General features: G+C 41.9%; 1 protein-coding gene across 4 annotated transcripts in view; it reads right to left on the reverse strand.

Annotated features, from left to right (window-relative positions):
- Positions 1 to 18701, reverse strand: part of NFATC2 (nuclear factor of activated T-cells 2) — a 125120-nt gene that overhangs the window by 81293 nt on the left and 25126 nt on the right. For all 4 annotated transcript variants that reach the window (XM_019548142.1, XM_019548141.1, XM_019548138.1 and 1 more), the window contains exon 4: positions 444 to 646. In XM_019548142.1, coding sequence (XP_019403687.1) covers positions 444 to 646 — 203 coding nt within the window. The remainder of the gene's footprint in view (positions 1 to 443; positions 647 to 18701) is intronic.

Below are 18701 nucleotides of genomic sequence, written 5' to 3' on the forward strand. Positions count from 1 at the left end.
GAGTTTGACTACAGAAAAATAATAGAGCAACCCTTCTGAAACTCAGAAAGACCACAATAGGTCGGAATATTTTTTTGAAAATATAGATTTCTATTTGCTATCTCTAAGTTTATATTGTGAATCATGTGTAGGTATCTGAACACTTGCTGGTGCTAATACTGTGTGGCACACCACAACACCTTTAAAGGATCCTTCCACACCTCAGGGTGCTGTGACATCCTGGTTCAGAATCACTGCTCTACAGCAATGACTCAGGACTCAAGTTGCATATACACAAATGCATTTATGCCTCCCTGACGTTGTAAAAGAAGACTTAAAATGGCATCAATTACATTTTATACCTGAAAATCTAAAAACTCTTCCCAGAACAGGAAATAGATACATTTTTTCCAAAAGGGGGAATTTTCCATGCAACCTGCCTTAACACTGCTAAGAATACTTACGTTGCTTTCATGTTGTTTTTGGGCTCCAAAGGGATCTCAAGAACTTTGGTGTTGCCAATGATTTTCTCATAGCTAGTAGTGGTGACCGTTTTCCCGGTAATGCGATGGACTTGATAGAAAGCATGAGGTTTAAGTATCCGTTCATCTGCTGTCCCAATGAAGATCTGGAGACCCAGGGGCTTGTTCTCCATGTAACCATGAAGCTAGCAAAAAATCAAATCTATTATTACAAACTGTGTTTGCAATATCATCAGAATACAAGCAATAAAAAGATAACATAAATGCATAATACTAAAAGCAGTCATATTCCAAATCTTCGAAAGGCTATACACTCCCTAGCAGTGCCATCTGGAGTCCTTACAATACATGGAACATAACTAACAAAAATGTACTAATAATATTTGTACACCACCCTAAATTCCTAAAGCCTCCTTATGCTAACCTATTCCTGAAAAAAAGGCTAAATGCTTTAGTTCATCCAGAAAGGCAAAGTGCCAAATATAGACTTCTGTTGTCTTAAATGATTTTTGTTCCCCAAATGGATTAATAAATCCACCAAGCCAGGATAAGCAGAAGCTTATTCACTTCATTTGCAGTCAGGAACTTCAAAATAAGGTTCAAAGGTTTAATGTCATTAATCAAAAAACAGTTCCAAAACCTTGTCAAACTCTGACTTCTGCACCTGTAGTCTCTGACGCTACTTCCTGCTTTAAATTAGGCCGGAAATACCAAAAGAATAGAAAAAAAATATATATGTGTATATACTTTCTTCTGGTTGCACCCCAGCCAGAAAGAGGAGATGCTTTTATAACCTTTGACGCCATGCCTGTGCGTTGGTCCATTCTACAGTTTATTGAAATGAATAGAAAACGCCCATTGATTTACATAGGCTTATACATTGGCCCTCTAAGCTGCCATATCAGCTTGTAAACTCATATCTAACATCCATTACAATGCTTCTGCTGTGACTCGGCTTACGACTCCTAGTGCAACTATAGTAAAAAAAAATGAAGATTTATTTTCCAAACAGGAAGCACCTCGTAAATGCACATGTGTTTTTGAGAGAAGAAGCATGCCCTTAGTTTTCTAAGTCAAACTAATAGTAAACACATCAGGAATTAGCGATTACTACAACATCCTTTTTCCAACCTCGACAAATACAGTCTTGCCCTGCTCTCATCTATCCAGAATACTACTGCAAACCTACCATTATTATCCATCACTGTCACTTTGACTTCTTCACTCACATTATGATTTCTCCACTGGCTTCCCTTTCTCTACCACATCAGATAGAAGCTATTTATCTTCATGTTCAAGGCCCCATGCAGCCTTTCTCTAGCCAGATGTCATCTCTCATTCACTACAGAGGTACTGACTTGTACTCATCCACTTGTTATATTGCCAGCTGTACATCTTCCTGCCTTCTTCCATGCTGATTCTCACAGCTGGGAGGACCTCCCCATTACCATTTGCAAAACATGTTACGCCCCTTAAAAAGCTTCTTTTCTGGCTCACAAATGATTATCCTGACAACTGATAGGCTGCAGGTATGCTCAGACCATCATCTATCATGCTGACTAAATTATATGGTCTCATGGCATCCTCTTATTCTCCCAACTGCATCAATCTACTGCACCTTTTCTTAGACTTAGATTGCAAGCTCTGAGAGCTAGATGACGCTTTTTGTTTGGTGTTTGTACAGCTCCAAGCACAAAGGGAACCCTTTTCAGGAGTGGGGCTCCTAGGCACTATGGTAAGACAAATTAAATAATATAATAATAAATGACGACAGGTTTCTGAAGAGTATTTACTAAGGGAGAAGCAAAATAGAGATAGAATTTCTCTTTAGGCCAGGGACCAGGAAATATCTCTTTCTCTATTAACATTCAAAATTACGGAGCAAACCATTCTAAATTTCTCACATAACTGAAAATTAAAAACAGACATCTATCTACCGCATAGCCAGTGATCTAGCTGAAAGGGAACTTTATGGTCTGAGACATGCTAAATTTGTTTTCAATTACTCTGTCCGCGTACAAAACCTTGATGAAGCCATACAAAGCAAACAGTACTGGAAGATCAGAGAAAAGAAATATTAAGCTAGTAGTATTCATGGCCAAAATCTTTTTTCTTCTTTTCACCAGTCAGCAGGAGGTATCTTTGCATAGAAGGATTAATTCCCCCCACCCTGGAAAGAGACCACATGCAGCATCTATGCATTGTTGGCAATTTTCCTTCAAGATGGTAAATGTAAAGCGACACTCACGGTCCTCTGATCCATTATTCTTCACATAGCATACATTTGCAGAGCATATAAATACAGTGTCTGTGCCCCAAAAACTTTATAACCCAAGGGTCCAATAAAGAAGCCTTTGCTCTCTGAAAGGTTTCATTACCTTCAATGGGACTAAAGTCCCAGGGAGTAAGGACTTAAGGACATTATTGAATCAAGCCCTGACAATGTCAGTGCAATACATACGACACCAGTTCAGATGGAGGGTGGCTTGGAAACATGGTTAACAGGGATATCAGCAAAGGGATGTTTTTATAAATAGTAGGTCTGGAGAGTGATGTGAAGGAACACAATAATGCTTCAAGTCAGGAGGATGGCATTAAAGAAGGTGCTTTGCCAGGAAACTGAAAAATATGATGGCTGTACTTAAGAGCTTTAGGAATGTATGGAGGGAGAGAGAGGATGGAAAGGACAGATTAAACTGACTGTGCTACAGATCTACATGGAACAGACGCGAGTTTATGGATCACTCCCCATCTGTCTGCACATATTCAGCCAACTAATTCCTTGGAGGGTCATACTGAACCTCATCTTAAATGTTTTACATTCAAAGTCTGAGGGGTTTTTGTCCTGTTAAGCAAATCTATTATAGGAAAAAGCACCATATTGTAAAGAAGGACAGAAGAAGATGAAGAACTTCTTACGCACTCTCAGTATATTTATTATTAAGAATGATACACTGAAATTTCCATGTAGACTCCATGGTTCATTAGGGCCAAACAGGACAGAAGGCCAAATAAGATCTCTAGGAGATACTAGGGAATGAAACAGTTACTGTAGTGACAACAAAGCAGCATTCAAGTTTCTCCTTTCTATCTGGTCAGAATAAATCCTAGAATATAGAGAGAAGACCAGGAAGCAGCAAAACAGCCAGTAAATCATATTATAAGATTTGCAGCAAATGAAGTTCTACTGAGCAAATCCATGACTACTGCATAAGAAGGGGCCCTAACTAGCAAATGCAATTAAACAGAAAGAGAAATAAAAGACAGACATAGCGTAAATGGTTGAATCAGCTATGTGCACGGTGTATTTAATGTAGGATGTTCTTAAAATAATTTAAAATACAAGTTATAATCACATACAGAATACATTTCCAAGATAAGATGCAACCTGAGCTGTGGCTGGAGTTTCCTAGTGAAAATAATCAGAAAAGGTATCCAGTGAATATTTATTTAATGACGACTTAACATTTGCAGTGTAGATGTATATTAGGTAATGCACCAATAATGTTGGGTAGTAACATATTACACACACGTGTAAAGGACAGCTACTACACAGAACGTAGTTTACATTAGTAATCTAACTGGTTAGATTAAGAAAGTCAGAAGACTACTTGGTACTTTATGGGCATTTGATTATCCCACCGTAAAATCAAAGCAGTGTTATAAAATGCATATCAAGCTGCACTGTGCAGCCAGCTAGTTGGTGTTTGTGTACAATGAAGGAATAGGATCTCTTCTGCTCTCATGGTAACACAAAGAATGGGGAAGGGAATCACTGAAAGAAACATGTAAAACATGATGACCTCAGACCATTTCACCAAAAAGTTTAGTGGGAACAGTTTTCCCTTCCCTAGGAGCAATCAAATTGCCTAAGGCACAAATCATCAACCTTACTAGCAAGTCCATGTTGCTCATTTAGCTCGGAGGAAGACCACAGAGTCTCCTTTATGGTTAACTGTACACTATGCTTCAGCTGTCCAAAAACAGGGCAAAATGCTGCACTCATCATTCAGGCTAAATTGGTGTTTCATCCGAAAGAGGCCACCAGTTCATTTCCCAAGGCCAAGCAATTGCCCCAGCTTCTTTTCCACTCTTCTTTCAAAGAAACACAAAATGTAAAAATTATCTGGATTTTTGTAGAATGACTTTCAAAACAGGGAATGATTTATGAATAGAAAGGTCTGGCAGGGACTATTTTTGTGTATTATAAAGGTGAGCTATTCACAATAAAACTCTACCAAACTATATACAGATTGGGCTGGAGAAAAACCAACTCCTTTGAGTCACATTTGCCACAAGGGGAAAGAGAAGCCAGACATGATGTGTACCTTTCCATACTCTATTTTGGGAGCTTAAGATCCTACTTCTTTCAGTTGAAAGGTGAAAAAAAGAAAGAAAAAAAAGAGCTTTACTTTTGCATAATTCTTATAATATTAACACAGCCAGACATGGGCTGGTCTGTGACCTGGAGAAATGCAAGGCACTTTGGCAGATAAACAAATAACATCATTCAGCAAACAAGGAGACTTTTCTTGTTTGGTTTACTGAAGCAATTGGGTTTTATAAACAAGATGGAAATTTGTGGTGCGATTAACATCATTGACTTACCTCTCCATAAACGAGGATCATTCATTCATTCAGCATCACATCTGTTTATCGATACTGGCTTTAAATGGTATGTGCACACACAAGTGTTAGATGTTCAGAATGGCTCTTGTACAATTTTACATACAAGAAACCTAGATGCATCTGCATGTGCAAACACTACTGTTGTGCAGAAGTATGATAAAAGTCCAATTTGTTATTTGGCTGCGCAGTCAGCATGACTTCAAGGACAACTGAAGTAACAGTGACTACAACTTAGGCATGCAAGTATGCATAAATGTTGTCTACGGGGTTCCAAAAATGTGCACCAGTATATCTTTAAAATGGTTGCAAGCCAAGGCCTCAGACCCAAATACCCAAAACTTTTTGGAGGGAATTTGAAATTCAAATATATATCCAGATCTGAACTGCCCCCCCCCCCCACCCCTTCCATCCCAATAATTGGCTGAACCAAAATCCTACACCCCAATATGCTCCAGCTGCATAGGGGTTGAAATGCCATGGTCACCTTTAATTTATTACAGTGTGAGCCCAAGTGCTAGGTATCATTCAGATTGCAAAGAGTGAACAGTTTAACATCACTTAGTTACGGTATCTGAAAATTGCATGCTTAACTAATCATCAAAAAAATCAAGAAAGACCTTCATGTGTGCTTATATACACAGACATGTAACCATGGCAAACGAACAGGTTAGGGACTACTTAGAAAAGTTGGACATATACAAGTCCATGGGGCCAGACAGGATGCACCCGAGGGTGCTGAGATTGTTGGTTGATGCGATTGCAGAGCTATTGGCCATCATCTTTGAAAACTCAAAGTGATTGGGAAAGGTCCCAGACAATTAGAAAAGGGCAAATATAGTGCCCATATTTACGAAAGAAAAAAAGGAGGGAACTACAGATCAGTCAGCCTCATGTTAGTTGCTGGAACAACCATGGAGGAGATCCTCAAGGAATCCATTTCTAAGCACTTGGAGAAGAAGGTGATTAGGAACAGTCAGCATGAATTCCCCAAGGGCAAGTTATGCCTGACCAACATGATTGCCTTCTATGATGAGATGACTGGCTCTGTGGATGTGGCATACCTTGACTTTAGCAAGGCTTTTGATCGTCTCTCACAGCATTCTTGCAGTGAAGCTAAGGAAATATAGGTTGGATAAATGGACTATAAGGTGGATAGAAAACTGGTTGGATCATCAGGCTCAATGTCTAGTTGGCAGCTGGTATTAAATGGAGTGCCCCAAGGGTCAGTCCTGTGGTCGGTTTTATTAAATATCTTCATCAATGACTTGGAAGATGGCATAGAGTGCACCCTCAGCAAGTCTGCAGACCACATCAAGTTGTGGGGAATAACAGATATGCTGGAGAGTAGGGTCAGGATTCAGAGAGACCTAGACAAATCAGAGGATTCGCCCAAAAGAAATCTCATGAGGTTTGGTGAGGACAAGTGCAAAGTCTTGCACTTAGGATGGTACAACCCCCATGCACTGGATACAGGCTTGAGGCTGACTTGCTGGGAAGCAGCTCTGCAGAAAAGGACCTGGGGGTTACAGCGGACAATAAGCTCTATAGAAGTCAGCAGTGTGCCCTTGTTGCCAAGAAGGCTAACAGCATACGGGGCTGTCTTGGTAAGTGTGTTGCCAGCAGATAGAGGGAAGTCATTATTCCCCTCTATTCAACACTGGTGAGGCCACATTTGGAGTACTGTGTCCACTTTTGAGCCTCCCACTACCAAAAGGATCTGGACAAATTGGAGAAAGTCCAGCAGAGGGCAACAGATACGGTTAGGGGCCTGGGGTACATGACTTATGAGGACAGGCTGAGGGAATTGGGTTTATTTAGTCTAGAGAAGACAAGACAGAGAGGGGATTTAAAAGCAGCCTTCAACCTGAACCACAGTTCCAAAGAGGATGGAGCTGGACTGTTCTCAGTGGTGGCAGATCACAGAACAAAGAACAACAGTCTCAAGTTTCAGCAGGGGAAGGTTAGGTTAGATATTAGGAAGAACTTTCTCACTATGAGGATAGTGAAGTCCTGGAACAGGTTACCCAGAGGAGTGGTGGAATCTCCATCCTTGGACATTTTTAAGATCAAGCTAGAGAAATCCTTGACTGGGATGATCTAACTGGGGCTGGTCCTGCTTTGAGCAGGGAGCTGGACTACATGACCTCCTAAGCTTCCTTCCAACCCTAATTTTCTATGATTCTATGTAGATAGGAAGTGTAGCTTGATTTTTAAAATGTAAGGTGCACTTATAACATTCAGAGGGTATACCTACATGTGCATTAAAGTGCTTTTCCTAATGCACATTAAATTTAGTACCTCCAGGCACCTATATATGAGCACGGAGGCTGCTCTGATGGGCTGGAATTTTAGTCTGCTGGAGCACACTCAACTAACTGACTCTGTTAGAGCCTCCTGCATCTTGTGCATCAGCATCCCCGTGCTTAAAAATGGCAGCAAGGCACTTGAACTAACGCTCGTTGAATAAACTTTAGTTCAAGTGCCCCACTACCATTTTTAAGCATGGGAATGCTGATACATGAGATTTGGAGACCTGCTCTAATTAAAGCGCCCCCTCCCCTGCCCCAGAGCACATGTAAAAGTGCCTTCCAGTGAGATACTAAACAAATGCACACTAGCCTCCCTTAATATGCAGAAACAAATGCACACAGTTTTTAAGTGATACTTAATGTACAGTAGCCTATTTTACTGCATGTTAGCATTATAGCACATGATGCTTTAAAGTGCAGTTAAATCGGCTACTGCAAATTTAAGTGCATTTATAGACATGCCCACTGTGTAACAGGATTAAATACTACCACATATCTGTATGACAGCCTAGCTTCTTCAGACAATCCGAAGTAGGATGATAAGTAATCTCCCTCTTTTTTTAAGGTAAACATGCCAGACGGGTTAAGAGATTTGCCTATGATCACATGGTGATTTAGTAACAGAGGTGGAAAGAGAAAATCCAGACTTCCTGGCTCCCAGTCCTATAGACAGTCCAATACTGGAAGAGTTCTAAATGGATCTAGTATTCCAAGGATAAATTTGAGTGATATCACATCTTGGCCAGTACAACTTATGAATGAAGATATTATGGCTTTTTTTTTCTTTTTAATTTGTAGGTTTTCAGGGCCAAATTTTCAGTAGGCTTCTGTTTTGGGCACTTGCACAGCAGAAAGGTTCACATGTAGGTGCCATATGCATGTGCATGTAATGTGATGGTCATTACTTGAAGAAAATGAATACACCTGCCAATCTTATGACTGGATTTAGAGCCCTACAAGACAAATGCAGGTCGCATTAGAGAATGGAAGGGAATAATTTGTTTCCCATTCATCCTATTAAAGCTTTTGCTGCTCAGGACTTGCAGGTCTTTGTCCCCTGTGAGAGAAGGGGGGGTGTAAAACTGCATCTTTAAAGTTGATCACACACATTTTCCTGTCTAGACAACACAAGCCACTGCCAGGAGGAAAATATAAAACAAGGGAATGAATTCACTGGTCCTAGAGATGTTATTTGCATGAAACTCATGAGCCGTCTTGCTCGTTTCAGTCGGTTCACAACGCAAGATTTAGTCTATTAACTGCTGCATATTACTTGCCATCTCCCTGTGGAAGTCATTTTAGCTTTCCTCTGAATGGGATGTTTATGCATGTGTGTGTGTGTGGTCAGCTTTGAGAATAATACAGTGGTGATTCAGATAGACGTTTATCAGCCTTTAGCAAAAAATGGGAAAACAGGACTCTGTTGGCAACATTTAATTAGAAGCAAATACAAAGCTGTGTGAGAAATCATTTCCTCCTACTGCTTCCCTTTTCCTGCTGTATTCAAGAAGATAAGAAAACACTTAAAAGTTCTCTCCTAGGCTTGCAAGGAGTGGCAAAGGATTGCAGCTCCCACCCATTCAAGCAGGGCCTGCATGCCTGCTAAAATCCTCTCATCCCTTCAGAAACCTCGAGGGATTGTTGAGTTAAGCCCCTGATTCTCAACCAGGCTGCAAGGGGATCCTCTGAAGGGTGATGAAGTGTGAGGAGATAAGCAGGTGGGAGGAGGTAAGCCCTGGCTCTGGTTCTTCCTGCCCCACCACTCTCCTGTCCCTAGTGCCCAACACCTCTTCAAGAAGGGAAGCACCAAAATAAATTAGCAGGGGTGCCCCTTAATTAAAACAAAAAAAGAAAAGCTATGGAGGGGATGCCTTGAGTCTGATGAGAGATGCCTTGAGTCTAAAAGGTTGAGAACCACTGACAGGCTCTCACAGTTTTTGACACTGAGCTCGTTTCCCATTTAGAGTCTTCATTGTCCAGAAAACTACTTTTCACATAGCTTCACACTCTAAGGCAGGACAGAGGAGACCACATGAAGATGTGCTTACTTCAGTACATCCTGCTTGCCACTAACATTTAATTTTTCACCTGGGTGGAGGAACTTCACACTTGCTGTTAAATCACCTGCTCACCACTGGTTCTCTTACGCTGCGGTGATTACCAGGATTTCCGCAAGGCGTTCTCCAAAAATGCTCCAAAGAAAACTGAAAACCTCGTTCTATTGTCCCAGCGGGACTGGGATATCAATAGCTGTCAATAAACACAAGAGGCCTCTTCCAGACACCGTATCATATAGCAGCCGGCCTGCCTGTTTTAGTTAAACTTGACATCGAGCAATAAAAAGGAAACTTGTCACATGTTTTTGTTCAATGCAATGTAGCTGAGACGCTGCAAGAGAACACAAGCCAGAAATATTTCCCCTGTTCTTTTTACTACTTACTGAAGCAGCCCCAGTAGGCCTCAAAAGATGATCTTCTGAACATCTGATTCTGCTAAATGGTAATTTTTTATGATGTTCAGTTTTGAAAGTTTCTTATGTTGGGGACATTTCTGTAAAAATTCTGTAAAAATTCCAAGGGCCTGAATCTCATTTACTCTCATGCTTCATAGTGTAAATGGAAATCAGGTCCCAGTGTTTAAATGGGATTTCTGTTTTCTAAAAACAGTATCTGATTCGGCAGGAGATCTGAAGAGGAGGCAATGTAAAAAAGCAATTGAGAGCCAGATCTAGGGTTCTTTGGCTGGCTCCTTGGCAATAATAAATTTACTTGTAATCCTGAGGCCAAGTCCTTTCATCTCTCTGTGCCTCAGTTTCCCTGTTTCTATAAAACTGAGAAAATATTGAGTCCTATAATTAACATTTTCAGGATACATTAAACACATCTGTGGAAAGGTCCTATTAAAATACAGTATATGTGGTATTACTATTTGTTATATGAAGGTATAGGAGATGCCATGGAGTGCTATGTACTGCTCAGGATCAGTACTTCTTTCCAGTATCTGAGCTCCGAAAAAGCTTCGCACAGCCCTATTAGTCTCCAGTAAAACACAATGGGCTAAATCCTACTCCACTTATTAGGCTCCTACGTAGACTTAGATGCCCCAATGCAATCTTATTCTACTCTGCTCAAATCTTAGAAAACCTGTTAATGAAAACAAAAGACTCAGTGGGTCCTCATCTCCTCGCTGTATTTCCGTGATTTAGACTCAAAGCTAGACTGAACACTTACTGTACAAGTAGAAGAGGTTAATAGCTTGTCTTGTACTTGAACAACATGATACAGGATCTCACTTAGGTGCTCAATCCTTGGAATAGGATCGAGCCTAAAAGATCTGTTGCAATATCATTGATTTCAGGGACATACCTGGCTTGTCATGATATCACTATGCATCAGTTATTAGCTTCCCAGCAATAAGAGCAGAGCATGGGAACTGTCTCTCTTGAGTACAGAAAGAATGAGCAAATTTTCAGTTTCTCATTAACACCTCACTACCAACTTCCTTTGCATTCTTCATTTCAGTCATCCTCACAGGCAGAGCTGCAATGAGGCTTCAAATATCCCACATCCAATGGGCATGATTTGGTTTACTAATTGTTTTCGCAGTACCTAGATCCTCTGCCCAGCAATTCAGATGTGGAACAAAGAACGAGCAAAAACAAGGGCTGAAATGAGGTGAGGAAGGATGTAGGTTGCAAATGTTCTCTCGGAGCCACTCAGTTTTGTTGTATGCACATCAGTTCAGTTTAATTCTTTGAAAGAATTCAGATTAATTCATGTACTGGGGGTGACAAAGGATTTTAGGAGCAGTTATTTAAAAAAAAAAGGCTTCTTGGGGAAAAAAGTGCAGTGAAATGTTTTGCTAAGCTGATTAATAATGGGGGAGCTGAACAGGATCTTTACCTCCATTACCGTCTACTGGTGTTTTTGATCACATCAAGATATGAAAACAAAAGGTGAAGGCTGATTTGATTCCATTTAGCAACTTTGAGTCATTTTTATAAATCCTGTTCTACAGGACTTCTCACTGTATATCTATGCTCCTTTTCGGGAGCCCAGCACTGGTCAGTGCTCTTGCCTAGGACTCCAGTGATTCAACCCTTTATTCCAGCAGTATTTGTGTGTACTTGGGCGAGTCACTTGCTGAAATACCTTTAAAAATCTGGTTGTATCCAAGGATGTCAAGCTTTCAATTCCCATTGAATATCCAACTCCCAACAGTTTCATTTTCATATCGAATCTGAGTCATGCAGGTGGGAAGCCAATACATTTGGGGTTTATGGGGGGGGAGAGCTGTATTTCAATATTGTTTTCAAATGAAAAGCCAAGGTCCTTTCAGAACTGACAACCAAAAGGCATGTGAGATCTTCTCCCTTAAGGTCCACTTCAGAAGAACCAAAGGCAGTCTGGCTACCAAGGTGGGACATGGGAGACCCAGGTTCAAGCTCTTTCTCTGAATCCGGCAGATCTGACTTAATTGTATTATACTTAACTCAATTATCGTGATCACTAATTGTATTAAAAGACTGGGAGCTTGGCTATGCAGGGAAGTTTGTGCGAAGGGTGTAAATGTACAGCATGCTTCCCAGACTCCACAGGGCATTCAGTGCTTGGTAAATGGGAGGTGGTTTACTCCGCTTTCAAAGTGGACTGAGCTTTGTTACCGAAGGGGTCTGTTAGCATGCACACGGAGAGTTTGTGTGGTGTGCTACAGCCGTATAAATTCATGTTCTAACTTACTAAACACTAGTTTCCCCATGTAGACTAGCCCTATTATACCCACTGGACAACTCCTAATTCAGAGCAGAAACTTGAACCTGGCTCTTACATGCACCAGGCAAATGCCCTATCAAGGAGGTTATTCAAGGTGGGTCTCTTCCCACTGCCTTCCTCTCAGCTTCCCACTAAAATTAAGGTCCCAGTTAGAGGTGATACTTATTTTTGGCTTAAATGACTTGACAAACTTTTGACTCACCTTCTCATCTCTAGGGTTAGATACCTGGGAACTTGTGAAAATCCTACTATGTACCCTTCTTCAGCTTTAGGTCTTCAAAGACTAAATACCTTTAGTCCTCTGACCTTTAGTCTCTGGTTCCTCACCTGTAAGATGGGATAATGGTATTTGCCTTCCTCGCAGGGGTGTGGTAATACTTCCTGTATTGTCGGTAAAGCTCTCAGAATCTGCAGAAAGACTCCAAGGCAGATAGGGCACGTCTACATGAGACATTTACTACAGACTTGACCAATCAGCTACACGGTAAAGTCTCAGCATCTACATGTGCATCCTTATTAGGCCACAATAAGCTAATAAACACCGCCGTAGGATAGTCAATACAAGTACAATCCTATGGCGGCATTATTTACTACACTGCAATGCACATGTAGATGCTGATGGAGCTGGCAGGGGCACGAGGGTGCTTCAGTGCAGGAGCTACCTTCTGGCTAGCTCTGCACTGTAGCATCCTTGTGCCCCAGCCAGTCCCTCCACAGCACGTTCAGCTGGGGCAGAGCAGCCCTGGGCTGGCAGGCTGACCCCCCAGGCCTCCCGCCAGCTGGGGCTGCTCTGACCTGGCTCAACATGCTGTGGTCCTGGGTGCACATTCAAGCACAGCACCCAGGAGCAATAAGCTCCAGCACAAACTGTGCTGGAATTTGTTCAGGGAAATTACCTGCATGTGTAGACTTGCCCATCGATTCCTAGATTTGCAGGGCAGAAGGGGTCACATTGATCACCTAGCCTGACCTCCAGGATAACTAAGGACAAATAAATTCATCCAGCAATTTCTGCATCAAGCCCATAACTTCTGTTTGAGCCAGAGTGTGTTTTACAAATATTTACCTGGACTCAACTCGAAGAATTTAAGAGATGATGGATCCATCACATCCATATATAATTTCTCCCAGTGGTTCTTCCCTCACTGTCATCCAATAGATTCCTTCCCCCGACTACTACTGAAGAAAGCATATGTACTACTGGATGAGCCTGCACTTCTCTTCTTCAGTGTTGTTTGATTGTGATTCTTATACTAACATGCCCTTGATAAAAGCCATTTTCAGGCTTCAAGTAGGTTTTCCTGCACTGACCCTGATTTGTCTTTAATTCTATTTCTCCTTTGACTCCAACATCCCCTCATTTCATTCATTCTGCTGGATGGGGAAACTGTACGGGACACTCACTAGCAATAAATAATACTCCGTGAAACTAACTGTAATAACAAATGGACTAATATACCCTTTCAAGAATTTTTTTTAACAGAGTCTTTCAAATGAACCAAAAATAGAATCCATATTTTCAGAACTGCATAACTATGACTGCTGTCACCCCCAGCACTGGCTGGACCCTGCCTACAAACGATCAGTTCAGGGCCTTAGGCATCAGTTGTATGCAGTTTTAATTGCAAAAACTCTCTCAGTAATTCTCCATGTAAATTAGGCCAGGGGCCCACTGGACATGTAGTTCTGAGCATCTGGCTGTATTTTTTTCCAAGAAAATTTCAAAAAAGGCTTAGAGGGCATAACTAGGGCTACTGCTTGTTAGAAAGGGAAAGCAGGCAAAAATCAGAACTTTGCGAGGAGAGCCAACAGCATGAGTGTGCTTCACTGGCTTCAGGAGAGTATGTACTCTCAAATGCTAAGGAAATATTAAGTAGACAACTTGATGCCAGAAGCCTTGCTCTTACCGAATGGTACCTGCCATTAAAAAGTGATGTAAAAGTAGAAGACAGGGAGTGGGGGTAAAAGCAGAGAATCCTAATGGGAAAAACCTAATGCAACTGTGCTTGTCATATGCAAGACACCTACTTGTGGCTGCCTACTTTTGAATTCAGCGGAATTAGGTCTATAAGCAAGTCCTATGCAGAGTGAGTTTGAATTGTATCAAGCTCACAGTCCATTTTTGGCCTTGTAACTGAGTTTCTGGTCTTACTAATAGCCCTAAAAGAATTAGCTAAACGTTAGAAGTTACTTACATGCAAAAGTCAGGGCCCTACGGGGAAGTCAAAGCTAGAAAACAATGTAGTCTTTGACTCTGAAACCACAAAAGAACACCCATGGAAGGATTCTTGCTTATAAAAAGAAAGTGAAAAGTAAGTTTGTTAATATAAAGCTAACTTCTAAGTGGGGGGTTGTAGCTTCTTTTAATTAAAAAAAAAAATTAAAAAGCAACAGCAGCAGTAATCACATCTATAATTTAAAAAGTTAAAAATGAGGAGAGAGAAAGTGGTGGTTGGGTGAGCTATATTGACTCGAATGAGTCCTTCTCAAACATTTTCACTTTCTTCCTTCAGCTTTTTTAATATAGAATCGTTGCTGTACATAAGCATACATTATACTACAGGCTCTGGCAGGAAAAAATAACAGACTGTACTTCACTAATACCTATCTTTTTAGGATTTGGGGCTTTGTCTGGGAGTTATAATAGTTATTTTTAAACCAATACAGTTAAAGCAGTATAGTCTCTCATGCAGCTAAGATTATACCGGTCTGAAAATATGTTTTAATAGTTTACCTGCTTGCTTTCCCTTATAGAAAAAGCTTTATCTCAACAAAGCACCTCTATATGGTTCTGTAACGATCTGTTTCTCTGTTTTAGTTAGGGTGGTAAGGTAGGACAGATGAGGCCTCAACCTCACAGCACCCGACCAAGGCTTGTATTATTAAAGCCACTTTACAGGTGGGGATCATGTGCAATGGTTTGCCCTGGACATGTGCAGATACTGTGGCAGATCCAGAAAGGAAAATGCAGGCCATCTGTCCATCTCCTCCCAATAATTTGCTATAAACACCTGAGGCCCTTTAAAACAGCTTATTTTAAAGTTATGCTGCAAGGTTTACATGATTTAGAAGCTTCAACAGGTGGTTCAGTAACTTAAACACTCTTGAAAATCCCACTCCGAAACAACACTGTTGATTAGGAATGGAAGAAAAACTAAGCTCATTTTACAGTGTAAGTGAGGGGACAAGCAAGAGAGGGAGAAAAAAAATGATATCAACCACTTGCATTATGCTTGTCATCCAAAAAACATCCCAGTTCTTAAAAGTAATCAAATATGCTGGGGGACAGATTTACTGAGATGACAGCATAAAGGATGTAAGGAGTCATGAGAACGAATAAAGATTAAAGGTATGAGAAAATGTTAACTCCTTTCAGGGGATTTTGCATATGGACAAGGGGCAGAGCAAGTTCACAAGTAGAGAAATTTAAAGTAGCAGAAGCGGTTTGCAGTTACTTCTCAGAATTGTGTTGAACAAAATAATTTTTCCTGAGACTTGTCATTTTGTTGCAAAAATACCGTATTCTGATTCAAGAGAATTAACACAAAGCTATAGGCTCATTTAAATCCTCAAGTCCTTTTAATAGAGCTTAAATGATCTGTAACGTCCATAAGCTTTTGTTGTTTTTCCCATGGTGAATTTAATTCTAAATCAAGGTTCCAGTTTTGGAAATGAACAGGTCTTTCCTCCTGGAAAACTCTGAACCAAAACATTCACAAACGTTGTTGTTTTTGCTATAATGAATGAAGATCGCTTTCCCAGTTTCTCCCCTATTTTCCCCTCCTGTCTCAAAAATGAGCAACACGGGGTCTATTAGAAAAGTTTCCTGTGGGCACCAAGAGAAAAGGAGAAAGAAAAGGAAAAACCCAGCCTGCCCTATTCATGACCTCTCTACGCTGCACAGTCAGCTTCCTCAGATAACTTTAATGTTGAAGTAGCAATACTGCTCTCATGGGTGTAGCAGTTCTTAAACAGACTATTTTTGATCCCTGAATGACCCCAGACAAGCACTGAAACTTTCCTTAGCTTCAGCTCCCCATCTGTAAGGTGGGAATAATTCTGTTTCTTTAACTCCCTCTTTTTCATCCGCTTTGTCTAATTAAATTATGGCAGGGACAGTCTCTTATTTTGAATGTGGACAGTAGCACATGGCGAAAGAGGGTGGTCTCTGTGCTGGGGATATTATATACAGCAATATTTTGTCCCTGTTTCTCAGCTGTTCAGTCTTAATCGGTCCTGAGAGGAGCTTGGAAGAAGCAGACCAAGTTGTCTGCCACCTCCTTTCATGCACGTGCAAGTGTGCCAATGGGTAAGGATATCACTTTATGCAAGCTTTAACCTTTGGCTTCACACAGGCTTTTTCTTCCTCTTTCAGAGACCTAATGCCATACGTATAAACGTCCCAGTTCAGTGCTCTCAGGGCTCTGGCTTTATCAAACGGACTATTGTTCTGCCACGCTGGGAGTGCAAAACTGGTGCAGTCTCCTCTGGCCAGAGGCTCCTCTGCAAAGTGCACCAAACATCAGGGCTAAACACGTGAAGAAGAGGAAGCAGCATCAGAGTGATAAACCACAAGATAAGGCCAGAGGATATGAGATCTGCTGCTTTGTAGCTTCAGAGTACCCAAAAAAGCAACTTGTATGCAAAAAGAGATTTCCAAAATAAATGAATAAAAGGGCAAGCCAACATCTTTTGAGTGCTGCAAAAGCCCAACAGACACCATTTTACGTAAGTGTCTCTCCTTACAGGAACATTTGGAGGATAATGCAGATCCACACAGGGTTAAAAATTTAATACCTTCATATAAAGGAGACAAATCCATCCCCGCTGTAACTTTGCTGACTTCAGCTTCTCATAGGAGGAAGAAGCTTGGCATGTTGCATTTCAGCTTAATCCAGACAGCTGGAAAGATTATTGTGTAGGACCAGACTCAGAGGTGCTAAGCCCTCTAAGGAAACCCAATATAGGCTTTTCTTTTATCTATCAGGACAAGGGAGTTTGCAAGTCTGATGGACAACAGCAGCCCCACTGACAACCAGGCAAACAGCACCAACTCTGTGATGTGTCTTGAGAGGGTCCTTGTCAAATGCTGGGTTTTATTAACCATTACTGAAGTGTCTACACAAGACATTTACTGCACAGTAGACTAATTAGCTGCACAGAAATGTGGCATGTCCATCCATGTGCCTCTATTAAACTTGAGTAAATGAGTTTACTCCACAGCAGGATAGTACTTGTAAATACAAGTACTATCTTCTAGGGCTGCGCAAAGTTTCAGTCCCCAATTCGATTCGGCGGAAATTCGGCCCGATTCAGTGGCTGAATCTCTGAATCCGAATCGAATCACAAGACCCTTTAACTTCTCCGAATCGAACTGGAAGCCTCTGAATCGATTCAGAGAGATTTGGCGATTCGGACATAGACGCACATAGACATGTGTTTTCTACGTACCTCTAGGTAGCAGGTGGCTCATGAATGCTGTGATGGTGGAGTGGATGGAGCATCCCACAGACGCACGGGGGGCTCCCCAGTGCGCTCGGCAGCAGACCTAAAAGTGGACCAGAAGCACTCCCGGTCCACTTTGGGGTCTGCTGGGGAACACGCTGTAGGGCCCCTCTCACACAACCCGGCTCAGTAACTAGTGCCTCCTGGTGCCCTCCGCAGCCGATCGCCGAGCTGGAGGAGCGCAGGACAGGCCCCCCAGCGTGCTCCCCAGCAGACCTGGAAGTGGACCGGAAGTACTTCTGGGTTTACCACCAAGTATGTGGAGGGCCTCCTGCATGCCACGTGCCCCAGCACTGCAGCCTTCACAAGCCACACCAGGTACCTTGAGGTATGCAGCAAAACATTTAAAACTGTGTCTATGTCCAAATAGCTGATTCTCTGAATCAGCATCAAAACTTCAGATTCGGATTCGGCTGAATCGAATCGGGGCAGTGAGCCGAATCAAATCACTGTCCCTGATTCGGGCTGAATCTGAACCCAAATCGAATAGGGCCTGCTTCGCGCACACCTACTATTCTCCAACAGAGTAAAACACTCCAAAGCAGCAAATGTGTAGATACTGTCCTGGCTGGCTGGGGCATGAGGATTTTTCAGTGCAGGGGCTGCCTGCTAGCTAGCCCCATGCTGAAGCACCTTCATGCCCCAGCCTGCCCCTCTGCAGCACACTGAGCCGGGGGGGAGCAGCCCCAGGCTAGCAGGCTGACCCCCAGCATCCCCTGCCAGTCAGGGCTGTTCTGACCTGGCTGCAGTCCTGGGCACATGTGTAAATGCATGCCCGGGAGCAATAAGCTGTGGTGAGATAAACATGAGAGTTTATTGCATTGCATTAATGCATTGTACTGCACATGTAGTCACGCCCGCTAAAAATCCTGATTTGATTTGGATTCTGACTCTTGGCCACTGAATTGGGCTGAATCTCCATCAAACTGAATCAGGGACAAAAGTTTTGCACAGCCCCAGTGATTGGTCATGTATCTCATATGTCAGGGGAAGGCAAAATGCAGCCCGTGGGCAAAATGCGGCCC

This window comes from Crocodylus porosus, unplaced genomic scaffold (assembly GCF_001723895.1).
Source record: "Crocodylus porosus isolate Cpor-Errol unplaced genomic scaffold, CroPor_comp1, whole genome shotgun sequence".
In the NCBI taxonomy this organism is placed as follows: domain Eukaryota; kingdom Metazoa; phylum Chordata; order Crocodylia; family Crocodylidae; genus Crocodylus; species Crocodylus porosus.